The sequence below is a fragment of the Peromyscus maniculatus genome, chromosome 8, assembly GCF_049852395.1.
Source record: "Peromyscus maniculatus bairdii isolate BWxNUB_F1_BW_parent chromosome 8, HU_Pman_BW_mat_3.1, whole genome shotgun sequence".
NCBI lineage: Eukaryota > Metazoa > Chordata > Mammalia > Rodentia > Cricetidae > Peromyscus > Peromyscus maniculatus.
The window spans coordinates 43,651,344-43,675,894 of record NC_134859.1 but is presented as its reverse complement, the minus strand read 5'-3'; the positions used below and the strand labels follow the sequence as shown (position 1 = coordinate 43,675,894).

Below are 24,551 nucleotides of genomic sequence, written 5' to 3'. Positions count from 1 at the left end.
GGCTCGATGCAGGCTCGCCTGCTGAACCCCTCCCTCAGAAAGACAAAGCAGCCTTCTCTACAGAAGGAAGTGTCTCCTGCAGCTGAGAAAATCTCCCCACTTTCCAGTGACGTCAGCCTGTAAACTTCCTGGCTGTTTCTCATGGAGCTTTCCTGATGTAAGAGTTCAAGGTGTTTTGTTTGTTTTTAATGTGGTGGTTCCCCTTGGTCGGGCCAAGGACAGGTTGTTAGGAGGCCTGTCAGGTCCCACATAGGACCTGGTTGTCCTCTGCAACTTGGGAGTTATCTATGAAATCCTTTTCTGAAAAATGAGTTTTCCGTATCTTCTTTTATTTGTGATGATGACAAAATTCTCATAGCTAGCTGGTTTGGCAACTTTCTTCCGGGAAGGTCCTAGCTTCAGGTCTTGGAGCTGGTGGAGCTGTGATTCCTGGCGTGTAGGAGTGACACATACCGAGAGGGAAATCTGGGTCTGCTCTTGGAGGAACGGTCTAGGGTGTGTTTGTGGAGAACCTGGGCCAGCTTATTAGAGAAGCCAAATCCACATTTGTTGTACTGGTGCTTTCCTGTTGTATATACTAAGGGTGCTGTGAATAAGGTGTCCTTTCTTCTGCTGCTCCTCTTCCCTGGTATGTCTGCTTGTTTCTGTGCATCTGATATGTCTAACTGATACCTAGCCAAGGCCAGGTAGCAGGTGCTTGGTATGGTGATCCCCTAGAGCAGTGGTTCTCAACCTTCCTCATGCTGCAACCCTTTGATACAGTTCCTCATGTTGTGGTGACCCCAACCATAAGCTTATTTCCTTTCTATTTCATAACTGTAGTTTTGCTACTGTTATGAATCGCAATACAAATATCTGATATACAGGTTGAGAACCACTGCCCTAGAGGTCCTAGGAAAGATGGATCCAAGACACGGGAGTAGACTCCTCACGTCCCTGATGGGTGAGCTTCCATGTCGCTCTGGTCTCTTCAGTTTGTTTCATACAGTATTTGGTGAAGGCTGCCATCCACAGGACTCCCAAGCAGGACGGGCCTTCACCATGCCCACTGTGTCCCAGCCGAACAAAAACTGAAAAATGAACACCCATCACAAGGAAGTCGCTGAGCCAGAACCTTGAATAAAATATAGTCTGTTGTCCTCCAAGAGCTTTCAGTCAAACAAACAAGATGTGTCACACTGTGTCCTTGTCAGCTGTTTGGAGTCCTTCTGCTTTATCCAGAGATTGTGACGAGGTGAGAAGTCCTTGTGCTGGCGGTCCTGAGCCCTGAGTGCCCAAGGGCTGACGGGGCTGTACTGCGGGGCACATCCAGGCCTTATAACTCCAAGCTCTGGGACTAGGGACCTGTTTCCCTATTAGAAGCCAGCCATGTGACTTTACACACTCAGGTTGAAGGTTTGTTGCTCTGAGCTTTACCAGTGGCTCCTGTACTTGGCGGCTGCTGTAGTCTGTGGCGGTTGCTGCTGCTGCTGCTTGTCGTGCAGGTCTGGAATGGGCCTCAGGTATTGAGACACTATGCTCCAGCAGCACTTTGTACTGTAGTTCTGAGGCATAGAGTGTTGGGACCCTTGCTTGGGTCTTGACAGGCCAGAGTCACAGCTTTCATCCCTGGCATTTGAATTCCTGGCTGTTAAGGCGTGGCAGCTCCCTCACCGCTTCCAGTGATGGAAACCTGACGGGTTCGTCGTCTCCAGCTGCTCCCAGTCTGTATTTGACCACCTCTGCTCCACCACAGCCAGCCTCTGGAACTCCTAAGATAACCTGCTGCTGCTGCTGCTGCCGCTGCCTTTGCCGCTGTTACCACTTTCCTCTCTATTTTACCAGCTCAGTCACTCTGCTGAGAAGAGTAAGCAAAGATGGGTGATGTGTAAGGGTTACCACTTCTCCATTGCCCTGCCTGCCAGCACTTACCGTCCTTAGCCCTCCGCCACAAACACCAGGGGGTGAACCCAAGGCCTCACATGTGCTAGGCAAGTGCTGCGGAAGGATGTCCTCTACCTTTGAAGAATGTTTCTAGAACCTCGTTATTCTTTTATTTTGTCTCCCCCCCACACCCCCCGGAGCTGAGAACCGAACCCAGGGCCTTGCACTTGCTAGGCAAGCGCTCCACCACTGCACTAAATCCCCAAGCCCTATTCTTTTGATAATAGCCGTTCTTACTGGAATGATGCAATCAGTGGGCAAGTTTTCACATGCTTGCTCCTTTGTATAATTTGTGAAAAACATTCATTCATATTTTAACCCTTGTTAATTGCAACTTTGGTGTTTTTAAGCTCATTATCTATTTTGGATATTTATTTATTTGGTTTATGTGTATTAATATTTTCCTGTGTGTGTATGTACATCATGTGCATGTAGTGCCCAAGAAGGCCAGAAGAGGGTGTGCATTCCCTGAGACTGGAGTTACAGGCAGTTGTGAGCTGCCATATGGGTACTGGGAATCAAACCCAGGGCCCCTGGAAGAGCAGCAAGTGCTCTCTCTAGCTCTAAGGGATATTAATCTTTTAAAATTTTGTATGCATTGTTCCAGGCAGTGGCAGCACATACCTTTAATCCCAGTACTCAGGAAGCAGAGGCAGACCAATCTCTGTGAGTTCAAGGCCAGCCTGGTATATAGAGCAAGTTCCAGGACATCCAGGGCTACACAGGGAAACCCTGTCTCGAAACAGCAATAACAAATTGCATATATTGTGTAAAATACTGAACTTCATGGTTATGTTTTCATATATTCATATAATGTGCTTTTTTTTCTTGATGACAGTCATTTTGACTAGGATGAGATGAATCTCAATGTGATTTGATTTGCCCCTCCCCTCCCCTCCCCTCTCCGCCCCTTATTTTTTAGACAGCAATTCATGTAGCCCAGGAAGACCTCAAACCATATAGGTAGTTGAGGATGATCTTGAACTTCTGATCCTTGGGTTGCTACCTCCTGAGTGCTTGGATTACAGGTGTGTTAGCTACCACATCCAGCTTGATTTGCATTTTCTCGGTAGCTAAAGATGTTGGACATTTTTTTCATGCATTTATTGGCTTTGCACACCTTCTTAAACTAAAATGATTTTTTCCTGTGTGTTTTAGTTTTGGTTCCTGTTCAAAACAAATTCTCTCTGTGTGTACCAGGCTCCCAACCCTCCGGCCTCAACTTCCCAAGTCCTGGGATGGCAGGTGTGCCCCTCTACACCAGCCTGGCTTTTACTATATTTTTTTTTTTGGAAAGTTTTTATGTCCTTGTTCATCAGGGTATAGGGGTCCAGTTTTCTTTTGTTGTTGTATCTTTGTGTGGTTTTTGATAGTCCTTGACCTCATAAAAAGAATTTAGCAATGTTCTTTCTTTGTCAATGTTTCTTAAATTTTTGAAAATTAGATTATTTTTTTTCTCTAAATGCTTTGTAGAATTCAGCTGAAAAAAGTCATCATGCCCTTGGATTTTTTTTTTTTTTTTTTTTTTTTTTTTTTTTTTTTGAAGACAGGGTCTCACTATGTAACCTTGGCTGACTGGAGCTTGCTATGTTTATGGGAGACTTTTAACTATGGTTTCCATTTTATTTTTTATTACTGGTACATTTAGATTTTCTCTCTATTCAGTCTGAATAGGTTGCATATGTCTAAAAAATTGTGCATTTCTTTTAGATTTTTCCAGTTTGTTACCCATGTTTATTAATTAATTTTTAATTAAATAATATTAATTTTTTTGTTGTAGTTTCTTTTTTAAAGAGCAGATCTATTTTATTTTTATTTATGTGTATGTCTGTGTGTATGCCACATGAGAACAGTGACCACAGAGGCCAGAAGAGGACATCAGATTCCCCACAGCTGGAGTTACAGGTGGCTGTGGACCCCCCAGTGTGAGTGCTGGGAGCCAGGCAGCTCTGAAAGAGCTCTTAGCCCTGAGCCATCTCTCTAGCCTGTCATGGCAGTTGGTTTTCCTTCCTTTTTTTCCCTTTGGTTTTTCCAGACAGGGTTTCTTTGTGTGGTCCTGGCTGTCCTGGAACTCGCTCTGTAGACCAGGCTGGCCTGGAACTCAGAGAGAGCCACCTGCCTCTGTCTCCCAAATGCCGAGTTAAAGGTGTGCATCGCCACCACCTGGCTGTATCTCATGAATTTTAACACAGGATGTTTTCATCTTTATTTCAAGAAAAATTTACTTGTGGATTCTTTCGGACGCTCATTGATTGTTTGGGAGCATATTGTTCTGTCTCCATGTGTTCACCACAGTTCTTGTGTATTTCTAGTTTTTGTTCATTGTCATCCGAGAGTAGACGTGATGGTACTTTTTAATTTAAGACTTGCTTTGTGCTAACAGTGGATGTAGTTTTGGAGAGTGTGCTATGTGCAGATGAGAGGACTGTGTTTTGTAGCTGCTGACTAATGTATTCTGCAAATACCTGCTGGGTCTGTTTGCTCTCCGGTATGGTTCAACTCAGATTTCCTTCATTGATTCTCTGAGTGTGTTTTCTGCTCATTGATGAAAGGATATCAAGGTCCTCAATTGTTAGTGTTCCTGGAATTACCTCTCCTATAGAGCTAATGATTTCTGCTTATATTTTTTGGTGGTCTAGCATTGGGTGAATATATATTTACAGTAGTTCTGTCTTCCTACTCAATTGATAGTTTATCAATATGCAGTGACCCTTCTTTGAAAATTTACATTTTATTTCTGCTCTATCTAACACGAGTACAGCTACTTCTGTTCATTGTGGTCTCCTTTTATAAGGCACATCTTTTTCAAATGCTTCAATTTTCAGTGTATGCTTTTACCAGTGGAGCAAGTTTCTTGTACACAGCATATAATCAGCTCCTGTCTTATATTTAACCAATTCAGCCAGTGTGTCTTTTGACTGGTGATTTTAGTCCATTTACATTTGAGGTTATTGTTGATATGGGTGGACTTCCTGCCGGTGTGACTGCTTTCTAATTGTTTTTTCTGCTTTTTGTCCCATTCCATCTCTATTACTGTTTATTATTGAGATTTGATAGTTTTCTATCATACTAGTATCTTCTTTCTATTTAGTATTTAACGGGTGCGGCTTGTGAGTTGTGTGCATTTGTGTTTTCATAATGGTGGTCATCATCTTTTTGTTTCTAGTGTAAGATTTTCTTAAACCTTTTTTATATGTTTATACCTCTCTGTATGCATGTGCGCGAGCATGTATGGTGCATTCACGCATTCATGTATGTATGTATGTGGGTGTATGAGTACCATTGCTTGTACGTGGGGGTCAGAGGACAACTTATAGGAGTCAATTTTCTCCTTCCTGTGGATTCTGAAAATAGAATCCAGGTGGTCAGGCTTGGAGGAAAGCATCTTTACCCACTGAGACTTCTTTTTTAGTTTTTTTTTTTTTTTACATTTTTCATTAAAATATAATTACATCACCTACCTCCTGCCCTTTTCCCCCTCCAGTCCCTCCCATGCCCCCTCCCTCCAAACCTTCCTGTCCCCCCCATCTCAAATCGATAGCCTCTTTCCTTTGATTATTATTGTTACATATATGTACACATATATACAAATATGAAATACAACCTGTGAGTCCATTGTTATTATTTGTGCGTACATAGTTCCAGAGCAGACCACCTTGGATTGGATTGCCAATCAAGGGGTTCATTTCTGGGAGATAATACGTCTCCCTTTTTAAAATTATTCTTTTTTTGAATAATTTAAGAAATATTGGTGCAAATCTCCGAGTTCGAGGCCAGCCTAGTCTACAAAGCGAGTTCCAGGACAGCCAGGGCAGCACAGAGAAACCCTGTCTCAGGGAGAGAAAAAAAAGTAGTAGTATTGGTGAGGTGGCTCAGTGGTTAAGAGCACTGGCTGCTCTTCCTTAGGACCAGGGTTCAGTTCCCAGCACCCACATGGCAGTTCCTAACTGTCTGCAACTCCAATCCCAAGGGATCCAACACCCTCTTCTGGCCTCCTTGGTCACCCACACGAGGTACACAAACATCCATGCAGGGAAAACACCTATACAAATAAAAATAAAGTTTGGAAAGGAAAAAAGGAATATTGGTTGTAGTTCTTGAGTCAGTCTGGACCTTTGCTTTTTACAGTCGGAAATTCTTTAATTACTGGCGCAGTCTCTTCCTTCGTTAGGGTCTGTTTTAGGTTGTTGGTTTCTTTTGGTTTAACTGTGGTAGTTTGATTGAATCAAGAAATCCATCCATTTCTTTTTGATTTTCCAACTTATTGAAGTATAAGTTTTTTAAATTTCCTTAATATTTTTAATTTCTTTGGTATCTGTTATAATGTTTTCCTTTTCATTTCTGGTTTTTAATTTGGGTCATCTTTTTCTTTCTTTTGCAAGGTTCTGTCAATCTTGTTTACCTTCTTAAAGAACCTGCTCTTAGATCCATTGTTTCTTTGTATTGTTTTGTTTGTTTCTATTTTATTTTTTCTTGCCATCTACTGGGTTTGGATTTGATTTGTTCTTATTTTTCCAAATTCTTATTTTTAAGTGTTCTTTTTAAAAGATTTTATTTTTATTTTATGTATGTGAGTGTTTTGCCTGAGTATATGTCTGATATGTCCATGTACCATGTGAATGCCATATAAACCCAGAGGCCAGAGTTGCACCATTAAGTTATTTATTTGTGCTCTTTCTGATTTTTTTTTCTTTTCAAGACAGGGTTTCTCCTGTCTGTCCTGGAACTTGCTTTGTAGACCAGGCTGGCCTTGAACTCAGAGATTCACCTGCCTCTGCCCGCTGAGTGCTGGGAGTAAAGGTGTGTGCCACCACTGCCCAGTGTCCTTTCTGATTTTTTAATGTAGGAACTTAGGGCTATAAACTTCCTGCTTAGGACTGCCTTTACTGTATTCCAGAGGTTTTGTTGTCTTGTGTTTTAATTTTCATTTAGTTTCCAGAATATTTTAATTTTTTTTCTTGATTTCTTCCTTGACTCATTCAGTAATGAGTTGTTTAATTTCCATGAGTTTAAATACTTACTAGAGTTTTGTTTGCTGTTGATTTTAAGTTTCATTGCATAATGGGTGGATAGCATGCATGGAATTATTTCAATTTTTCTGCATTTGTGAAAGTTTGTTTTGCGTTCCAGCATATGATCATACAGAAGCTTCCGCGTGCTGCTGAGTCAAATGAATATACTCTGGCGCTTGGGTAAAATGTTCTGTAAATATGTTAGGACTATTTGATATAAGATGTCATTAAGTCTGAGGGTTCTCTGTTAAATTTTTTTTTCTAGAGGACTTATCTATTGGAGAAGGTAAGGTGTTGAAGTCACCTACTATTATTGGTTTATGTTAATCGTGTCTTTAATTCCACTTACACTTTTTTTTGAAATTGAGTGTCAGAGTTTAGTGTATCTAGGTTAGTATTGTAACATTTTCTTGATTAATCGATGCCCTGGTCAGAATGAAGTACCCTTCTCTATCTCTTCTGATTAGTTCTAGTTTGAAGTCCAGTTTGTCAGGTATTAGAATGGCAATGCCTGCTTGCACCCTCAGCCTAATTACTTAGAATACTTTTTTCCCTATTTTCCCTTTAACATGGTGCCAGTCTTTAAAGGTATGATGGGTTTCTTAAGACAACAGAAGGGTGTTTTTGTTTCTTAATCCATGTAGCGAGTCTATGTCTTTTGATTGGAGAATTGAGGCTATTAATGTTTTCTAAGTAATTTTATTTTTTTTGATATATTTATTTTATATGTGTAAGTATTTTCCTTGCATGTATATCTGTGCACTGCATGCGTGCCTGGTGCCCACGGAAGTCAGAAGAGAATATTATGTACCCTGACGAGAACTATGCTTGATTGTGAGCACCCATGTGGGTGCTGGAAACTGAACCGAGTTCTCTGCAAGAACAAGTACTCTTAGCTGCTGAGTCGTTTCTCTAGCCCTTTGCTTCCCAGCCCACCCCTCCCCCATTTTGTTTGTTTGATGAGGTAGGGTCTTCCTCTGTATCCCAGACTGTTGCTGCGTAGCCCAAATTGGCCTCCAACTCATAGTCTTCCTCCTTAGCCTCCCTGGGCACCCCTGTATTCATCCTTTTCCCCTGGTGCATTTCTTTTTTTTTCTTTTTTTTTTCTTTTATTTTTCGAGACAGGGTTTCTCTGTGTAGCTTTGCGCCTTTCCTGGGACTCACTTGGTAGCCCAGGCTGGCCTCGAACTCACAGAGATCCACCTGCCTCTGCCTCCCGAGTGCTGGGATTAAAGGCATGCGCCACCACCGCCCGGCTCCTGGTGCATTTCTTACGGAGTGGTCTGGTGGTGACAGGTCCTTTCTGTTTCTGCTCATCTAGGAGAATTCATTTGTCCGTTTCTCTGGGGTAGTTGAGAATTCTGTCTTCATCTTGCACTTTTGACATTTTGACTTTAATATTCTTTGAAAAAGCTCTTTTTTTTTTTTTTGGATTCTTTGAGCTTCTTGGATCTGGATGTCAACATCTTATTGAAGGCTTCAGAGCTCTATCTCTAGAGAATTACTGTGTCCTTTAGAGGTGTCGTGTATCCTCAATTTTAAAATGTCTTCATTGATGTCTTCACATCTGGCATAATAGTTGCCGTTTCCAGTTTTGTGGAAAGACTTTTATTTAGATAGGATCGAGGGTGCCGGTGTTGGGGCTTTACTTACGGGTGAAGATGGGCGGGTGGCCTCTAGTTTCTCTAGGTGTCGTCAGTCCCACCACTGCTGTCTAGTCCTGCATAGTCCAGTCCGCAGCAGTGTGGGAGGGCAGGTGCACACATTTGCAGTGGACGTGGATTCCAAATGTGTGTTTCCTTACGCCCCGCATACGTGGGTGACTCTGGGGCTTATGATGGTGGCAGTTGAAATTCTGATGCTACAGAGTGTGGAGGGTGCTGTCATTAGGTCCTGTGGGGCACGTGTAGGTGATGACACAGGTAGGTATGGTCTTGGCGTTCATGACATTGATGGTATCTTCCCCAGGTCCCACTGGGCAGCATGGGTGATCACCTGTGACACTAGTAACCACAGGTGATGGTGGCACTTTGGTGTCAGTAGCTGGGAATCTCAAACATATAATGTATGGGAGAGGTGAATGCAGGCAAGGCCATGGTTGTGGCGTTGGCGCCACAGTATACCAAGAAGTCTGTGCTCTGCCTGGGGTAGCTACTGGCCCCCTAAAACAGATTGACATCTATCGGTGACTTTTGGAGCAGCTTGGGTTCTGAGGGCTGGGAGGATCGATGTGAGGTCATTTGTTGGAGCGAAGCGGTCACTGAGAGCTCCACTGAAACCCTTGAGTGCATGGGCTCCTACAGTTAGGCCTGTAGGTCTGCTGCTGGCCCTGGTTCTTCCCAGGTCCCCCAGAGAGGGGCTGGAGTAGACCGCAGTGCGGCGTGTTCCTACTGCTGGGCTCCTTCCTGCTCTGCTGTGTCCTCTTCTCATCATTTCCCTACACACTTACGGTTTCTCCTCAGCCACTTTCCTCAAGCGCAGTCTTCCTCTGGTAGACCCACCTCTGCCTCCCCTCCTGCTGTGGACAGCCTGAGGGATTTAGCTCTCACCTTAGTTCCTGACCTGGTGGTTTGTGTAGACCCAGGTCTGCTCAGGGGAGCTGGTGGCCCTGGGCAGCAGAAGTAGAGGGGGTTGGCAGGCCACAGCCTCTTAGGTTTTCTGGACCCACTGCTGACACCGAATTCACAGACTCCTGACAAACTTTAAGAGCATTTAGCCTCCAGCATAGATGTCCTCACACCTCAGGACTTCCACCTGACACTGTGTAAAACATGTGACTGAAGATGAAGTAGCAGCCCAGACTGCTCGGGGAGACCTCACCCTTGGGGGGGGAGGGACTCCATCACAGGGCTCTGCCTCTTTGGGGCTGGTCCCACCTGAGTGCTTTAGGACAGTGCTTATCTCCAGGATCGGCTGTGCAGAGGGTGGCTCAGGGAGAGAATGAGTGAGATCCCCGTGGACGCCACATCACAGGAGCTGGGGCCTTGCCGGTGCTACCTTTGCATACTTACTGCCCATCCTGTCACTTGCATGCCAGGGCCTTACAGACCTGGGGACTGACAGCAGTGTCCCTGTGGCCCACAGCTGGGTTCAGGATTTGAGGGATCATGCTAAGATAGCTCCTAAGAAGTAAAGTCATATCACACAAAGACTGTAATTGAGAGACAGAGAGAGAGACACAGACACAGAGAAACATAGGCAGGGAGAGGTGGGAAAGTCTGCTTACCCAGTCAGTACCGTAGACTGCAGTGTGGAGCCTCTTGTCTTGACTAATTTGGTATCTGAACAAAGAGGATTGGGCAACATGTTCTATAAGTGTTAATTCAAACCTGTCATCCATGACTTATGACTGCCCTGATGAATATAGTTATAAATATGAAATGCAAACTGTACCAGGTGTGATGGCACACGCCAGTGCTTCTGGTACTGGCCAAGTATGGCACAGGGAACTTGAGGCCACCCTGGGCTACATAGCAAGTTCAAAGCTTGTCTGAGCTACACGTGAGACCCTATTTCAAAACAAGGGCTGGGGCTGTAGCTCAGCGGCAGACCACTTTCCTGGATGCATCTCGGTGTGATCCTCATTACTGGGGGGTGGACAGAAGCAGAAGAAAATGAAGCTAGCGTGCGTCACTGCTTCTGGCCACACAACACTATCTACATATAAATGCATCCATGTACATGTGACTCTAGAGGTAACTCTGAGATATGGCTGTCCAGGAGGGGGACACGTGTCTATAAGACTTTTCTGTAAGCAGTTGGATACATACACAGAGAGTTGAAAGGGGATCCCCAGGAGGACCTTGTACAGATAGACAGTGATAGGGACATCACAGCCGCCAGGTTGTATGCATGGGAAGGATCTGGGGCCTTGTCTGTAATGATTGATCCCTTCATGGCTTGCCCAGTGGGCACAGGAGTGGAGAGTTTCATGTAAAGAGTAAGGGACAAGCACAGTTCTTGGTTCTGATCTCAGCCCTCTCTACCCTTTACTTGCTGGGCAGAGAGGCCTAGAACTCCCTGGAGACTGTACTTCTCTCCTGGCCAACCTCCTGCTATCTGTAATCTAAAGGAAATTGATGTATTGCAGCCTCACCCGCCCACTTTGTTTCTTTTCCCTCAGAAACAGACACGACAGCCTCCGTGTGGTCCAGCTGCCTAGGGACAGATGAGTAGTGATGTGCGTGTCCACTCCTGGCCCTGTTCCTATTACCTGAACCTTGAGAAGCAATGGGTTCCTGGGAAACTGACCTTGACGCCTCACTCACTGAAGTTCAGTGCGGACAGAACTGAAGAGGTCCTTGTGGGCCTGCCTCTCTGCAGCATCACTGAGATCAGGAAGGAGGCGTCTCTCTTTATCTTCAGTGCCATCACGATCCTGGAGAAGGGCCAGGCCAAGCACTGGTTCAGTTCACTGCGGCCCAGTCGCAATGTGGTCTTCAATGTCATCGAGCACTTCTGGAGGGAGCTGCTCCTGTCCCAGCCAGGCACTGCTGCCCACACACCCTCCCCCAGGACCCGGGGCCAGGAGCTGGTGGGACTGATGGCCAGTTCCCAGAGACGCATGGAAGACACATCAAAGGTCCTTCATCACCAGGGCGAGCAGCTAGACAGCGTCATGAGGGGCCTGGAGAAGATGGAGTCAGATCTAGATGTGGCTGACAGGTGGGCACCCCCCCCAAGTCTGCTCTGCTTCTATGGAGAAGGCAGGGAGTCCTCTCGGCGATCTCGTGGTTAGGACAGTTCCAGTACTCAGAGCAAAGGCTGTGCACCTGCTGTGTGGACTGTGTGGGACTCGGCCCAGAGAGCCTCCGCCTGTCACCACCTGGATCCTCTGGGTTTACAGAGTAGGGAGGCGAGTGTTCATGTTGTGGTGGGCTGCACAGGGAGGGGTCTTGCTCTGTCGATGTGTGTGGTTTCTGTGTGCTGGTTAGTCATGCCCCCAGTTCTCAGGTCATGAGCAGGAGACGTCCCTCCTGGTGGTGATCCGCTTTCATGGGGACAAATAGTTTTGTTTTTGTTTGTTTTTTGTATGTACTTTGAAATGCCCTCACTGAGTTTGTCCTTCAGAATGGGCTTTTTAAAATTTTGTTTGTATTATTTCTTTGGTAACTTTTTCACATCACTTTAACAATGTGAGCCGTTCGGAGCTCCTGTTTTCAGTTGTCCTTCATTGGGTGTCTTGTGCTTTCTCTTCATCTTGCTTTTGTTTTCATCCTGGTTTCTACTTCTTGGGTTTTTCTTTTATTTCCGTTAGATTTTAACATCTAAGAATTAGTTTTGCTCGGCATATGTTGTTTGACTCACACTCCAGCACTGCTTCCTGCCTGTTTTGACTTAGCATTTCAGTTGCCCTTTGGTTTTGGTTTTTAAAGACACGGTTTCTCTGTGTAACAGCCTGGCTGTCCTGGACCTCACTTTACAGACCAGGCTGGCCTCGAACTCACAGAGATCCGTCTGCCTCTGCCTCCTGAGTGCTGGGATTAAAGATTAAAGATGTGCACCACCACTGCCCAGCTGCCTTTTTTTTCTTTTATGTTGACCTATCTCTTCTAGTTTTCTCTGTCTGGGTTTCTTTATTTTCTGTCTTTAATCAGAAGCATTTGTCCCAGGGTCCCTGTGTAGGGGGACTTCCAGGACTAGACTTTCAATAAAACCTCATCTTGGGTCCCTGCCTCCCTCCTGCAGTGTGAGCTCTGTAGGCCTTGCTTGCCTTGACATGGAGGATCCAGCTGTCTTCTCTCCTTTCTGCCCCTGCTCCATTAGACACTGCTGAACAGTGTCTTCTCCCAAGGGCGCAGGCTAGGTGTAGGGTCATTGTGTCTTCCCCCAAGCCAGCCTGCTCTGTCTCTGACCCCATTCCATCCCAGCTATTAGAGGAGGATGCTGGTACCCTGGATTTCCAGCGGCTCCTGCCACTGGTGTATAGAAAAGTCTCTACACTCTTTCGGCTGTCTTCCCCTGTCCTTAGGGAAGTGGTGTTCAGCTTGTAGTCCTTGAAGAGCATTCCCTGGCCAGTCTTCCTAAGGCCCACCTTTGAGAGTGTTCTTTTTCAGCACACCAAGTTCGAACTTGTTTTAAATTCCCATACTTCTTTTTCAAAAATTAGGTTGGAAATGTACTCTTTCTGATATTTGCAATTGTAACCTTATTGTCTGTAGTTCTGTTTTCTTGTTTTGGTTATCCCAGAGTCCCCCCTGAAAAGAGTAGGTAAAAATGGACCTCTTTGGTCACCTGTAGTGTCGGTGCCACTCTGAGTAGCCTGGTGAGAGTTCAGACATGAGCCCATGCCTCCTAGGATATGATCAGCCCTTTGTCTGGCCTGTCTGCACTGTTCACGGCCATGTTAGTCACCAGCAACCACTTTGGTTATCAGATTTTTTAGGTGTCTTAGTGCTGTGTTCAGAAGTATTTTACTTAAATGATCCTAGTGTGCAAGAATAGTGGCGTTCACAATTGGATATGCCAAGGAGAGGCTGCCGAGCGAAACACAGGGAGACGTTTTGAGAGGAAGACTACTCACGTGATTCCTATTACAATGTAGTAATAGTATGTGTGGTCTGCAAATAAGTATATTGTAAGTCTGCATATTAGAAACACAGCTTATATGGGGTTTAATACTGTCCTTTGTTTCTGTTATTCCTCAGGACCTGGGAACATGTGTTCCCTATGGATGAAAGGCTGTGTATGTAAAGAGCATGCAGTGCTCCTGAGCCGCTGTGTGGTGGAATGTCCAGGCTCTCTCAGAGCTTCATAGGTGTGATGGCCTTTGCCATAGTCCACGCCTGGTTAGAGATTTGCTCAGAGAGAGCTTATGACCGGGCTGAAGACACATCCTCTCCTCTTACCAAGCCAAAGAGATTCTTTTAGTAAGACCATGCCATGGAGGCTGTCGTGTGTGAGGCTTGTTACAGGAGCAGAGGCAGCAGAACCTGCAGACTGTTCAGAGTGGAGTTCTGTTCTCTCTGCCCTCGGCTTAGTTGGTCCTCAGGATGAAATGGGATAAAATGGACGTAGAGAGTAAACTCCCATGTGTCCCAGGAATGGGTTTTTCATTATGTCTTCTCTTCTGGTTGACATGTCATAGCCTCTGTGCACATGGATTTGTACTTTCCGGGAACTCGGGATAGTTCAGCGTATTTCATAGTCTGCCAAGTTAGAGTTCTTGTTGTTTGCTTTTGGTTCCTGTTGGGACACACTGGATACATCTGAGTTTCTGTCTTCTCCATGCAGATGAGTTGGAGAGAAGTGAGATCCTGCTGTTACAGGACTGGTCACGCTGTAGACGCTGGCTCAGTGCTTGACTCTTCCCTGATGTCTGTTCAGTATTCCTGACAGAGTTCACCCCTGAAGAGCCCTCTCCATCCCCAGCTCAGGTTGGAGAGGCCACACCCCTCCTACCTGCCCATCTGCTATTTTCTGCACTGTCGTGTCACACTTCCTGCCAGCGGCCCCTGGCCCAGCCCTCATTCCTGCCAGCGGCCCCAGGTCCAGCTCTCATAGGCACCACAGCAGAACCAGAGCTTCTGGACCTGAGTGTTAGAGCAGATGTCCTGGTATGAGGCCCCAACTGTTGGCCTCTTATGTTTTCAGTGTGTGCCTATTTTTCAGTATCACAGAGCCTGTTCCATGGTAGGCTAGACCGAGACACCTTCCATGTCTGAGAGCAGTGCTCTGTGGTCTGAGCATGTTTGGTTCCTTGTCCACCATGGTGCCTGGAAAGCTCCTCACTGAGAGTGGCCTCCAGCCTCAGAACTTACAGGGAAGGACTTGTGTATAAAGGAAAAACATGATCTGGTAGTCTGTTTTTTGTTTACCACTTGTTGATTGTGGTGTCGTTTATAGTAACCAAACTAGGAAGTAACCCAAGTGTCTATCAATAGATGGACAAATAAAGAAAATGACACACACACACACACACACACACACACACACGCACACACGCACGCACGCACGCACGCACGCACGCACGCACAATGGAATATTACTTGGCAATAAAGAAGGATGACATTGTGTATCATTTACAGAGAAATGGAGGGATTGGAGATCAGCACGCTGTGGTAAATAGCAGACTCAGAAAGAAATATTCTGCATGTTCTCTCACATACAGAAGCAGGTGGCGGAGGGGCATGAAAGTAGTTGGACTTTCTAGAAGAGGGAGGAGATCCAGTGGGAGGAGGGTGGAGGGACAAGAGTGTTGGCAGTGAGGAACTGTTACTTTTCTAGTCATTGCCACCACACCTAACTAGGAGCAACCCGTGAGAGCAAGCGTTTTAACTGACAAGAAGGGTCCATCCCCTTGACAGGAGAATAGCAGTAGGAGCCTGAAGGAGTTTGCATTCCCATGCCAGGATGGGGAAACGAGACATAGAAAGGATAGATGGGACCAGAGCAGAACTAACGGACTGTTTCTATGGAGAGCTGTGGTGAACAGTCACAAAGACACAGTGACAGTGGTCAGCATAGTGGGCTCGAGTAGAGATGATCTAGTCGGAGCAGCCAGTGTCCCGCACACACATGGATAAGGAGAACATGGTGTAGCTATGCAATGACATGTTACTCAGCCATGAAGAATAAACTCCAGCTATTTGTAGCAATATAGATGAACCTGGGGGTTGTGAGCCAATTAACTAAGGCACAAAACGACAAATGCTGCATGGGAAAGCCACAGATTTTCACTTGTGGCAGTCTGAAGAAGTGGGTTTGTACAGACAGGTTTGTAGCTCCTGCCTGACTCAGTAGGTCCCCAGGCCCACCTTGTTGTGCCTCCAGTTCTATAATACTTAAGTAGAGTGGACATACTGAGGGGTGAGCAGAGCCCTCGTGCTGGGTCCCAGGCCTGTGTTGAGAGAGCCTTTACGGTGGTAAAGAGTAAAGGAAGCCCCTGGCACCCCTGTTGGAGAACATAGTAGCCAGCAGCCTAACTGTGAAGGGCTCGCAGAGGGAGGGCCCCCCCAAACGGCTGTACATTAGCTCCTTTGACCCGTGAGTTGCACTGATTTGCAGCCCACAGAAGTTGTGTTGACTGGTTTACCATGAGGACAATTACCAAGGATACAGGTGAAGACAGGTCCGGTGTGTGGAAGAGGCGGGGCTTCCATGTCCTCCCTGGCCACTGCCCCCCAGGACCTCCACACGTCCAGCTCCTGGGAAGCTCTGAACTTGTCTCTAGGGGATTTATAGACACGTCATTACATGGGGTGATTAATGAAACCACTGGCCATCGGTGATCCAATCAACCTTCAACCCTTCTTCCTTCTCTAGGGGCTGAGATGAGGCTGAGGGTCCCCACCCTCTGACCCAGCCCTGATCTTTCAGTGACCAGCCCCACCTGGGAGCTCTCCAGGGGCTGCTGGCCAGCAGAGGGTTTATCAGCATATGGAATACACTTTGCTTCCAGACTCCTAGGAAACAGGATAAGGACCAAATGTATTTCAGAAAGTCATACTTGAGAAATGCCTGCAAAATTTGGCACATTCAGGAATCTCCTTGCTTTATTATTTTCATTCGGGGGCGGGGGGGGGGGGTGTCATATTGTTCAAGTTTTTTTGTAGGTGCCCTGTATCAGACTGAGGAAGTGTTCTTTCTGTGATGGAATTCTTCAGGCTCGATGCTGTTCCAATGAGCTTATAGCTTTCCTGTTTCACTGTCAGTGAGATGAGTTCCACTGGTTCATTTCCGGTCGTTACACCATCCTCGTCTTCCTGAGACGAAGACCTCTTATATGTGGGCGAGTAACTTTCATGTCATCAGGTGTACTTGTTGGTTTAGAGGCATCTTACTGTGTTGGGATTCATACGTCTTGTGGCGTTGGGGCGGTGAGTCAGGTGGCCTGTATGATGGAGGGCTGTGGACAGACAGTGGTTGATCTTCATCTTTGGCAGAATTCACCAGTGAAGCCGCTCAGGCCACGGTGTTCTCTCTGGTGTCGGTGTTACAGGTTTAGTTTCTTTCTCAAGCTGTTCAGTTTTTTTCCCTTGCCTGAGTTTCAGAGGTTGGGCTGTCCAGTGTTGTACATTTCAGAGAAGTTGTTAGATTTATTGGCACTGAGAATAATGTCCATAAGACTTTCCACCATCCGCCACTCTCAGTCCTGTGTCAGAAATTTATATTTTCTCTATAGGAACTCACTTTTGACTCTCTCTCTCTCTCTCTCTCTCTCTCTCTCTCTCTCTCTCTCTCTCTCTCTCTCTCTCTCTCTCTCTGTTTCTTTAAAGACATAGTCTCAATATGTAGCCCTGGCTCACCTGGAACTCACTCTGTAGACCAGGCTGGCTTCTAACTCACAGAAATCTAGTTGCCTCTGTCTTCAGAATGCTGGGATTAAAGTCACAGATCACTCAATTTTTTTTATCTTCTCTGTGTGTATACAGGCATGTATGTGCCATAGCATTTGTATGGAAAGTTGGAGTCAGTTTTCTCCTTCCATCATGTGAGTTCAAAGGATCAAACCCAAATCTTTAGGCTTGGTGGCAAGTTCCTTACCCACTGAGCCATCTCCCCAGACCAGTTTCTTTCTTTTCCTGTTTTTTTTTTAACTGCTTCTAATTTCATTGATCTCTACATTTTCTACTTTGTTTGTGTATGTTTTACTCTTCATTTTAAACCAATTTGAAATAGAAGCTTAGATAACTAATTTTAGGCCATTTATTTATTTATTTATTTATTTATTTATTTATTTATTTATTTATTTATTTTTGGGTTTTTTGAGACAGTGTTTCTCAGTGTAGCCATGGCTGTCTTGGAACTCACTCTGTAGATCAGGCTGGCCTGGTGCACAGAGATCTGCCTGCTTCTGCCTCCCAAGTGCTGGAATTGAAGGTGTGTGCTACTACCATCCAATTGTAAACCTTTCTAATATACACATATACACATTGGAAACTCACTTCTCTCGGATGGGATCATGTTTGCTTCTCATGTGTGTTGTATTTCTATTGTTATTCACTTTAAGTATTTTCTTTTTTTTTTTTAAAGATGTTTTATATGTAGTGTTTTGCCTGAATCTATGTCTGTGTATATATCAATGCATACTTGTGCTCTTGGAGGTCAGAAGAAGGTGTCAGGTCCCCTGGAACTGGAGTTACAGATACTTATAAACCACCATGTGTGTTCTGGGAAAGGAACCCAGGTCCTCTGCAAGAGTAGCAAGTGCTCTTAACCACTGAGCCATTGCTTCATCCCCTTTAAATGTTTTCTGGTTTCCTTTTTGCATTTATGGTACATGTACTTCAATGTGCATTAATCTGCAAATATTTTCAGATTTGTATTTGTCTTTTGGACATAGTGTCTTTGCACCTAGCTGCAGTCCCTGGCATGAGTGTTCTGTGTCCAGTTGAAAGCATCGTGCATTCATCGGATGCTGGGTTATTCTATATCAGTCAGGCCGAGCTGCCACAATACTGTTCAAAACTCCAATTCTTACTAATTTTGTGTCATTTTGTCCTATCAGCCATTGAAAGAAATGTAACTGTTGAAATCTACAGCTGTGGTTGTCTGTTTTGTCAACTTTTTTGCTTAATGAATTTTGAAGTGGTGTTATTTGGTACATATATGTTTAATGTTAAGTCTTCCTCTCTATCATACAGAGCCTCTGGTAGCATCATTTACTGCTAGCATCCTGTGTATTATGTGTATATTTCAATTCTCTGTTTTCTGTAACTCTATTCTTTCTTGTTTTACAGTGTTTTTGCGAACAAGCTGTAGCTGCCTCTTTTTCTTCCAAGCTGATAATGTCTTTTCACTTGGTCCTGGTTCAGTTTAACACAGTTAATTCTGCCTTATGTTTTCTGTTTGTTCTTCTTGATAGTTACTTCTTTAAACTTGTATTTATTTATTTATATTTTATGTGTAAGTGCTCTGCATATATACCTGCACCCTAGAAGAGGGCATCAGATCCTATTATAGATGGTTGTGAGCGACCGTGTGGTTGCTGGGAATTGAACCCGGGACCTCTGCAAGAGCAGCCAGTGTTCTTAACCGCTGAGCTCTCTCTCCAGCCCCCGACAGTTGCTTTTTCTGTCCTGCCTCCATTTGAAGCACTGGATGTATTTCTTGGTGTTGCAGTTGTGCTGTGCAGTCTAGTAGACCCTAGCTATACTGACATTGAATATATCAGGCTGGGAAGCGGCTTAGATGTAGAGCCCTGGATTTGATTCCCCAGCTCTACAAACAGTTAATTAATTGAATTAAGAATTGAGGTTCTCAGTTGCTATGGCTATAAATAAAGTGTTGGTAGCTACATGTGCCTCCATTTGTCTTGGACAGTGTCGACAGGGCTTTTCCACGCTGCAGAAAGCTTAGCAGACAGCTCTAGATAGCTTGGTGGGTTGATGAATTCATGGATGGCTTCTGAGTCAGAACTCTCCAGGTCAAGGCGTAGTGTGGAAAGAACAACATGAGTCATATGCACATGTTTGCTGTATCTTTGGTTAGCTAGGTCCCCTCTAGGCAGGTGTGCTTACCACCCCAAGCCTCAGGTCCCCACCCTTTGCTTTTTCTGCTTCATGAGTGCTTGTTGGGGAAGATGGACTATAAAATGGTAACCTGCTCTATAAAGATCAAAGCAGTCTTCTGAAGAAAAAAAAAGAGGAGGGGCTTACACCTTAAAACTGATCGTCTCTAATTTCCATGGTTTCTTTGCTCTTTTAGATTGCTCACAGAATTGGAGTCTCCTTCCTGGTGGCCTTTTAGCTCTAAGCTTTGGAAGACACCGGCAGAAGCCAAGACCAAGGAAGGTGTCTCTGAAGCCTCTTGTGAGCCCTTTGGAAAGGAAGGGGTAGTGATCAGAGTCCCTGCTGTTGTTTCTCAGAGAACAGAGTCTCATTCCAAGCCGGGAAAGCTCACTGTCCTGGTTTCTGGTTTGGAAATCCATGACTCCAGTTCATTGCTCCTGCACAGGTTTGAGAGGGAAGATGTGGATGATATCAAGGTTCACTCTCCCTACGAGGTCAGCATACGCCAGCGGTTCATTGGGAAGCCAGACGTGGCTTATCGGCTGATATCTGCCAAGATGCCAGAGGTCATTCCCATTTTAGAAGTGCAGTTCAGCAAGAAGATTGAGCTCCTGGAAGATGCCCTAGTGCTCAGGAGCAGGGCCCAGACTTCCTCTGCAGAGGCGAGTTGCTCCATTCGGCATGCAGGTGAGTGGCCAGCAGGGCGGTGCGTGTACGGACTTCCAAAATTAGAGCCTCACTCAGCACGCTGTGGTGTGTGTTCAGCATGCGCATCAGTCAGCAGCTGCTGGCTCTAGCTGGCAGGCAGTCATGGGCTTGTGCAACCCTTCCAGGCTGCCAACTTGTACCTGTCCTTGACAGATAATTGGGTTTCAGAATAGGGCAGTGCCAAAGCTTGGGTCTTGAATGTCTCCCAAAGACTTACCTCTCAGGGTGGCACTATAAAGAGACAGTGGGGCCTTTAGAAGGACAGGCCTTGGGGGGCCTTAGATCATGGGAGGCTTGCTCTCTCTTCCCAACTGTCTTCGTGCACGCTGATGGTAGTGAGCAGTTCTGTTCCTGTGGTAATAGACTGCCTCACCACAGGTCCAAAGCGTGAGGGGCCACTTGACCTTGGACTGGCACTCTCTAGAACCCTGGGTTAGAGTAAATCTTTTCTCTTGCTGGTTGTTTGGATATTTCCTTGTGGTATAGAAAACTGAATAGTGTAGTCAAAGGTATTATCAGCCCATTTTGTGTTGCTTTAACAAAATACCAGAATCTAGGTGTTATATAAAGAAAAGATTAGGTAGCTTACCATTCTGAAAACTTAAAGCCCAGGATTGGACAGCTCTCTTTGGTCTCTGGTGAGGGTCACATGGCAGATACACATGGTGAGTGTGCTTGACAAGACAGGATGCTGAGGAGATTCAAGGGCCAGGCTTTCTCCTTTACAACATCTTTCTCAGAAACTTACGTGGATCCCATAGTACTTCCCAAAGACAGTATCCTTAAGACCTGATAACCTCCCCCAGAAGGTGCCACCACTTCCCAACGTCACTTAGCACCTAGCAGATGAGCAGATGAGCACTCAGACCACATCTGAACAATAGCAAAGGGTTTGGGTAAGTCAAGCAAAGGAAGCTTCAGGTCCTGAGCCCTTGTCTCTGCTCAGCCTAATTCAAGAAGTGCCACTCTCAGATACATTCTGGTGTGACCCACACCTACCCTGACATGTCCTCCACCAGCCTACCACTATCCTTTGGCATTGAGTTGTGCATTGTAGAGGTCTGTATCCTTGAATTCTTGGACACAGAGCTGAGTTTTCAAGTTCAGGTGCTGTGCACTGGGTCAAATGGGGCAGCAGAACCTAACACCAAGGTCCAGGATAGGGCTAGTGCATTTGGACATGATATATGTGCATTCACCATGGTATTCAGTTTTCCTGAATTAGGATTAGCAAGGTGAGGACCTAAGTGTAGCAGATGAGATGCTACAGTGTGAAGCTGGACATCTGTCAGTGTTCTATGCTCGGCCCTTTCAATAGAGGCTCTCTAGACTTGGAGTGTCCGGGGCTGGAGAGATGGTTCAGTGGTTAGAGCACTGGCTGCTCTTCCAGAGGCCCTGATTCCCAGCACCCACATGGTGGCTCACACCATCTAAAGTGGGACCTGATGCCCTCTTCTGGCATGCAGGCATCCATGCAGACAGAGTACTCATCCCAAAAGAAAACAGAAAATCCGGAGTGTCCAGTGAGGTATAAGCAGAGAAGCAAGAAGTGGGGTCTGTCCTAGTAGAGGAAGGAGTAAGGGGCTGATGGAAGCCGCCGGTGTGCACAGTGTTGAGGAGGAGGCATGTGATATTGTGACTGGGCGGTAGCTGCCCCGGGGAAGGATGACTGAGGGAGGGAGTGCCCCCCTGGGGGGACTTCAGGAAGGAGACATTATATCTTAGGAGGGTGGCAGTTATCCCCGTGGAGGGAGAACTAAGGAGGTGTCACTGGCCTACAAGTAAGGTAACCTCAAGAGGTTTTCATAACTTCGCTGGATTGGTGGCTTGTATAACTCGTGAAGTCATAGGTCTACTGCAAGATGGGCATCCATCCATCCATCCATCCATCCATCCATCCATCCATCCATCCATCCATCCATCCATCCATCCAGTGGGTCTTGTTCGGTGGGAGTTCTGCTGACTCCCTAGTGTCAGCAGACGGTCTAGGCCTGTACACAAGCTGCAGTGTTCACCGTCCAGATGGCGGCATTGTCTTTAGGAGAGCCCTGGGTGTACTTCCTGTCCCCGCTCCTGATGGGAGCAGTTCCCAGCTGGGGCAGGCCAGCCTCCCTTAGAGAGGCTGGCTTCAAGGATGTCTTCGTAACCATCCTCTTAGCAACAGCCTGTTGGGATTTGATTGAGTTACTGGGGACCTGTCCTTCACAAGGGGCATGGGGACTCTTGTGGGAGATGAAGGGAACACTAGGAGCGTGACAAGCTGTGTTATTTTATGTCCCCTGGGGACTTCCTTAAGTGTTTGGAGTGTCCTAGGAGGGAAGCGCTGTCCTCCTTTCTGGTGGATGGGTGTGCCTCCCAGCTGGCTGGTCTGTGCAGGAAGCTCACATGTACTGAGGGCTAGTGGGGGAGATGGCTTCCAAGTAGGTGGGAACTCGGTGGTTTTCTTGCCCACAGCTTGGTGGGAGGGTTGGCGCCTTGCCCACACCTTGCCCACACCTTCATGTGCCGCAGTGCCCAGCCGGCTTCTATCTTACCACTGGGGGGTGGAGTCTGGAGGCAGTGTAGGTGGAAGCCTTGACTGAGGTCCCAGGCCCCAGCCTCCTCTGAAGGTGTGCTGCGTGCCTGTGGCCACACAGGGGCAGTCTTGAAGCATGGCGAGCTTCCGCTGCTGGAGTTAAACTTGACCCGGGAAGCTAGCTCCCCAGAGACTATTGTAGTGAATGCTTCCTACAGACCACAGAGGCCGCCAGTATCAAGAGCCTGGGCCTGGAGAGCAGGAAGATTGGCATGTTGTCTCAGGACAGCACAGCTTGATTGCTGTTTCTCTTCATAGCATCCTTAGAGACATGTGAGCTTAGATGATTCCAGATCTCAGGGTCATTATCTCCTGTTTGATGCCACGTGTTAACAGGTGTCTCAGACTCTTGAGTTTCAGATCATGGAATATTTGTGAATAGTGATGAATCCATGGAGCATAAGTCTGCATATGAAACTCACTGCTGCTTCATGTCTGCCTTACTCACATAGGCCAGGGGTGATTTTATACATTTTCTTCAGTGATTTTTGTGCATAGATCGTTTCAAAGTATCCTGGATTTTGTAGCTTATAAACTGAGTTTTAACATTTTTGAGTCCTGTGTTGCTCCCAACCCCAAATGTGCTCTTCTATCAACTCCTAATGTTAGTTTGCCTCCCTTGTCACGTCCAAGGAGCATCCTAGTCTCTTACCTCCACCTGGCTGCCTCTGCCCCCAGAGCCCCAGGGTCCTGTGATTTTGGGTTCATGAGCTCCCTGGCTCTGACTGTGCCTTGAAAAACTTATAGGAGGACTCCCTTCTGGAGGTCATGATCAACTTGTTCTAGGCTGTCTTTTAAGGCAGAGATGGCTCATCTTCGTCAGGGTTTCTATTGCTGTGGTGAAACACCATGAGCAAAAGCAAGTTGAGGGAGAGAGGGCTTATTTTGCTTACACTTCAAATAACAGTTCATCATCAAAGGCAGTCATGGCAGGAACTCAAGCAGGGCAGGAACCCAGAGGCAGGAGCTGATGCAGAGGCCCTGGAGGAGGGCTGGCCTTTCCTATGGCTTGCTTAGGTGCCTTTCTTATATGACCCAGGACCACCAGCCCAGAGGTGGCCCAACCCACAATGGCTGGGCCCTCCCCATCAATCATTAAGAAAATGCCCTATCGGCTGCCTACAGATCGATCTTAGGGAGGCCTTTCCTCCATTGAGGTTTCCTTCTCTCTGATGACTAACTTATGGCAAGTTGACCTAGAAACTAGCCAGGACGGCACCCCAGGAGGGTCCTCAAGTGTGCCAGCCCTGTGCAGTGTTTGCCTGAGCTCTCACAAGGGCCTCTGATGATACAGGTACTACATTTTGCCTGATGGCAGTCTCTGGGCCCAAGGGCAGGGTTTGTGGGGATACAGACATGAGTGGCACTGTGAGTGACGGTGCTCCTGGGGTCCAAAGACAGGGTCCTCAGGGTTGCACAGCACTGCCCTGGCGTGGCCCTCAGGCACCTGTGGTCTCCATGCTCCAGTGTACTTAAGTGCTACAGAGTCACTGTGGAAGCACAGGTGTCTGTGGAAACACAGTCTGGTCTCCCTCGGTTTCCCCTTCCTCACTCTCCCACCCCGTGGATGAATGTGCGTTGTGTTTCCTGACCTGCGTACCAGTTTCTCGGGCCTCCTACAGCCTGCAGCCCCGGCTGGAGGAGCTGCTTTCCAAGTACAGATGAGGAATGTGAGGCTAGGTCGGCCCCACAGGAGGGCTCTGCCGGGGTCAGGCATGGGACCTTTCCTCTGACTGTGTGTCAGGGCTGTCTGTGGGGGCCAGTGTCTGTCCCCTTCGCCAGCTGACTACCCTTGAGACCGTCTTACGCCCCTGCAGTCTTCCTCGCGGCCGGGGCCGTTTTTTGCTCCTTTTACTAAACAGATCATTAGTGACTAGAGAG

At 46.5% G+C, this 24,551-nt stretch overlaps 1 protein-coding gene across 6 annotated transcripts in view; it reads left to right on the top strand.

Annotated features, from left to right (window-relative positions):
* Snap47 (synaptosome associated protein 47) overlaps window positions 1-24,551 on the top strand; it is a 71,799-nt gene that overhangs the window by 29,356 nt on the left and 17,892 nt on the right. For all 6 annotated transcript variants that reach the window (XM_042284107.2, XM_042284108.2, XM_006997226.4 and 3 more), the window contains exons 2-3: window positions 11,059-11,600; window positions 19,584-20,074. In XM_042284107.2, coding sequence (XP_042140041.1) covers window positions 11,104-11,600; window positions 19,584-20,074 — 988 coding nt within the window. In that variant the 5' untranslated portion in view covers window positions 11,059-11,103. The remainder of the gene's footprint in view (window positions 1-11,058; window positions 11,601-19,583; window positions 20,075-24,551) is intronic.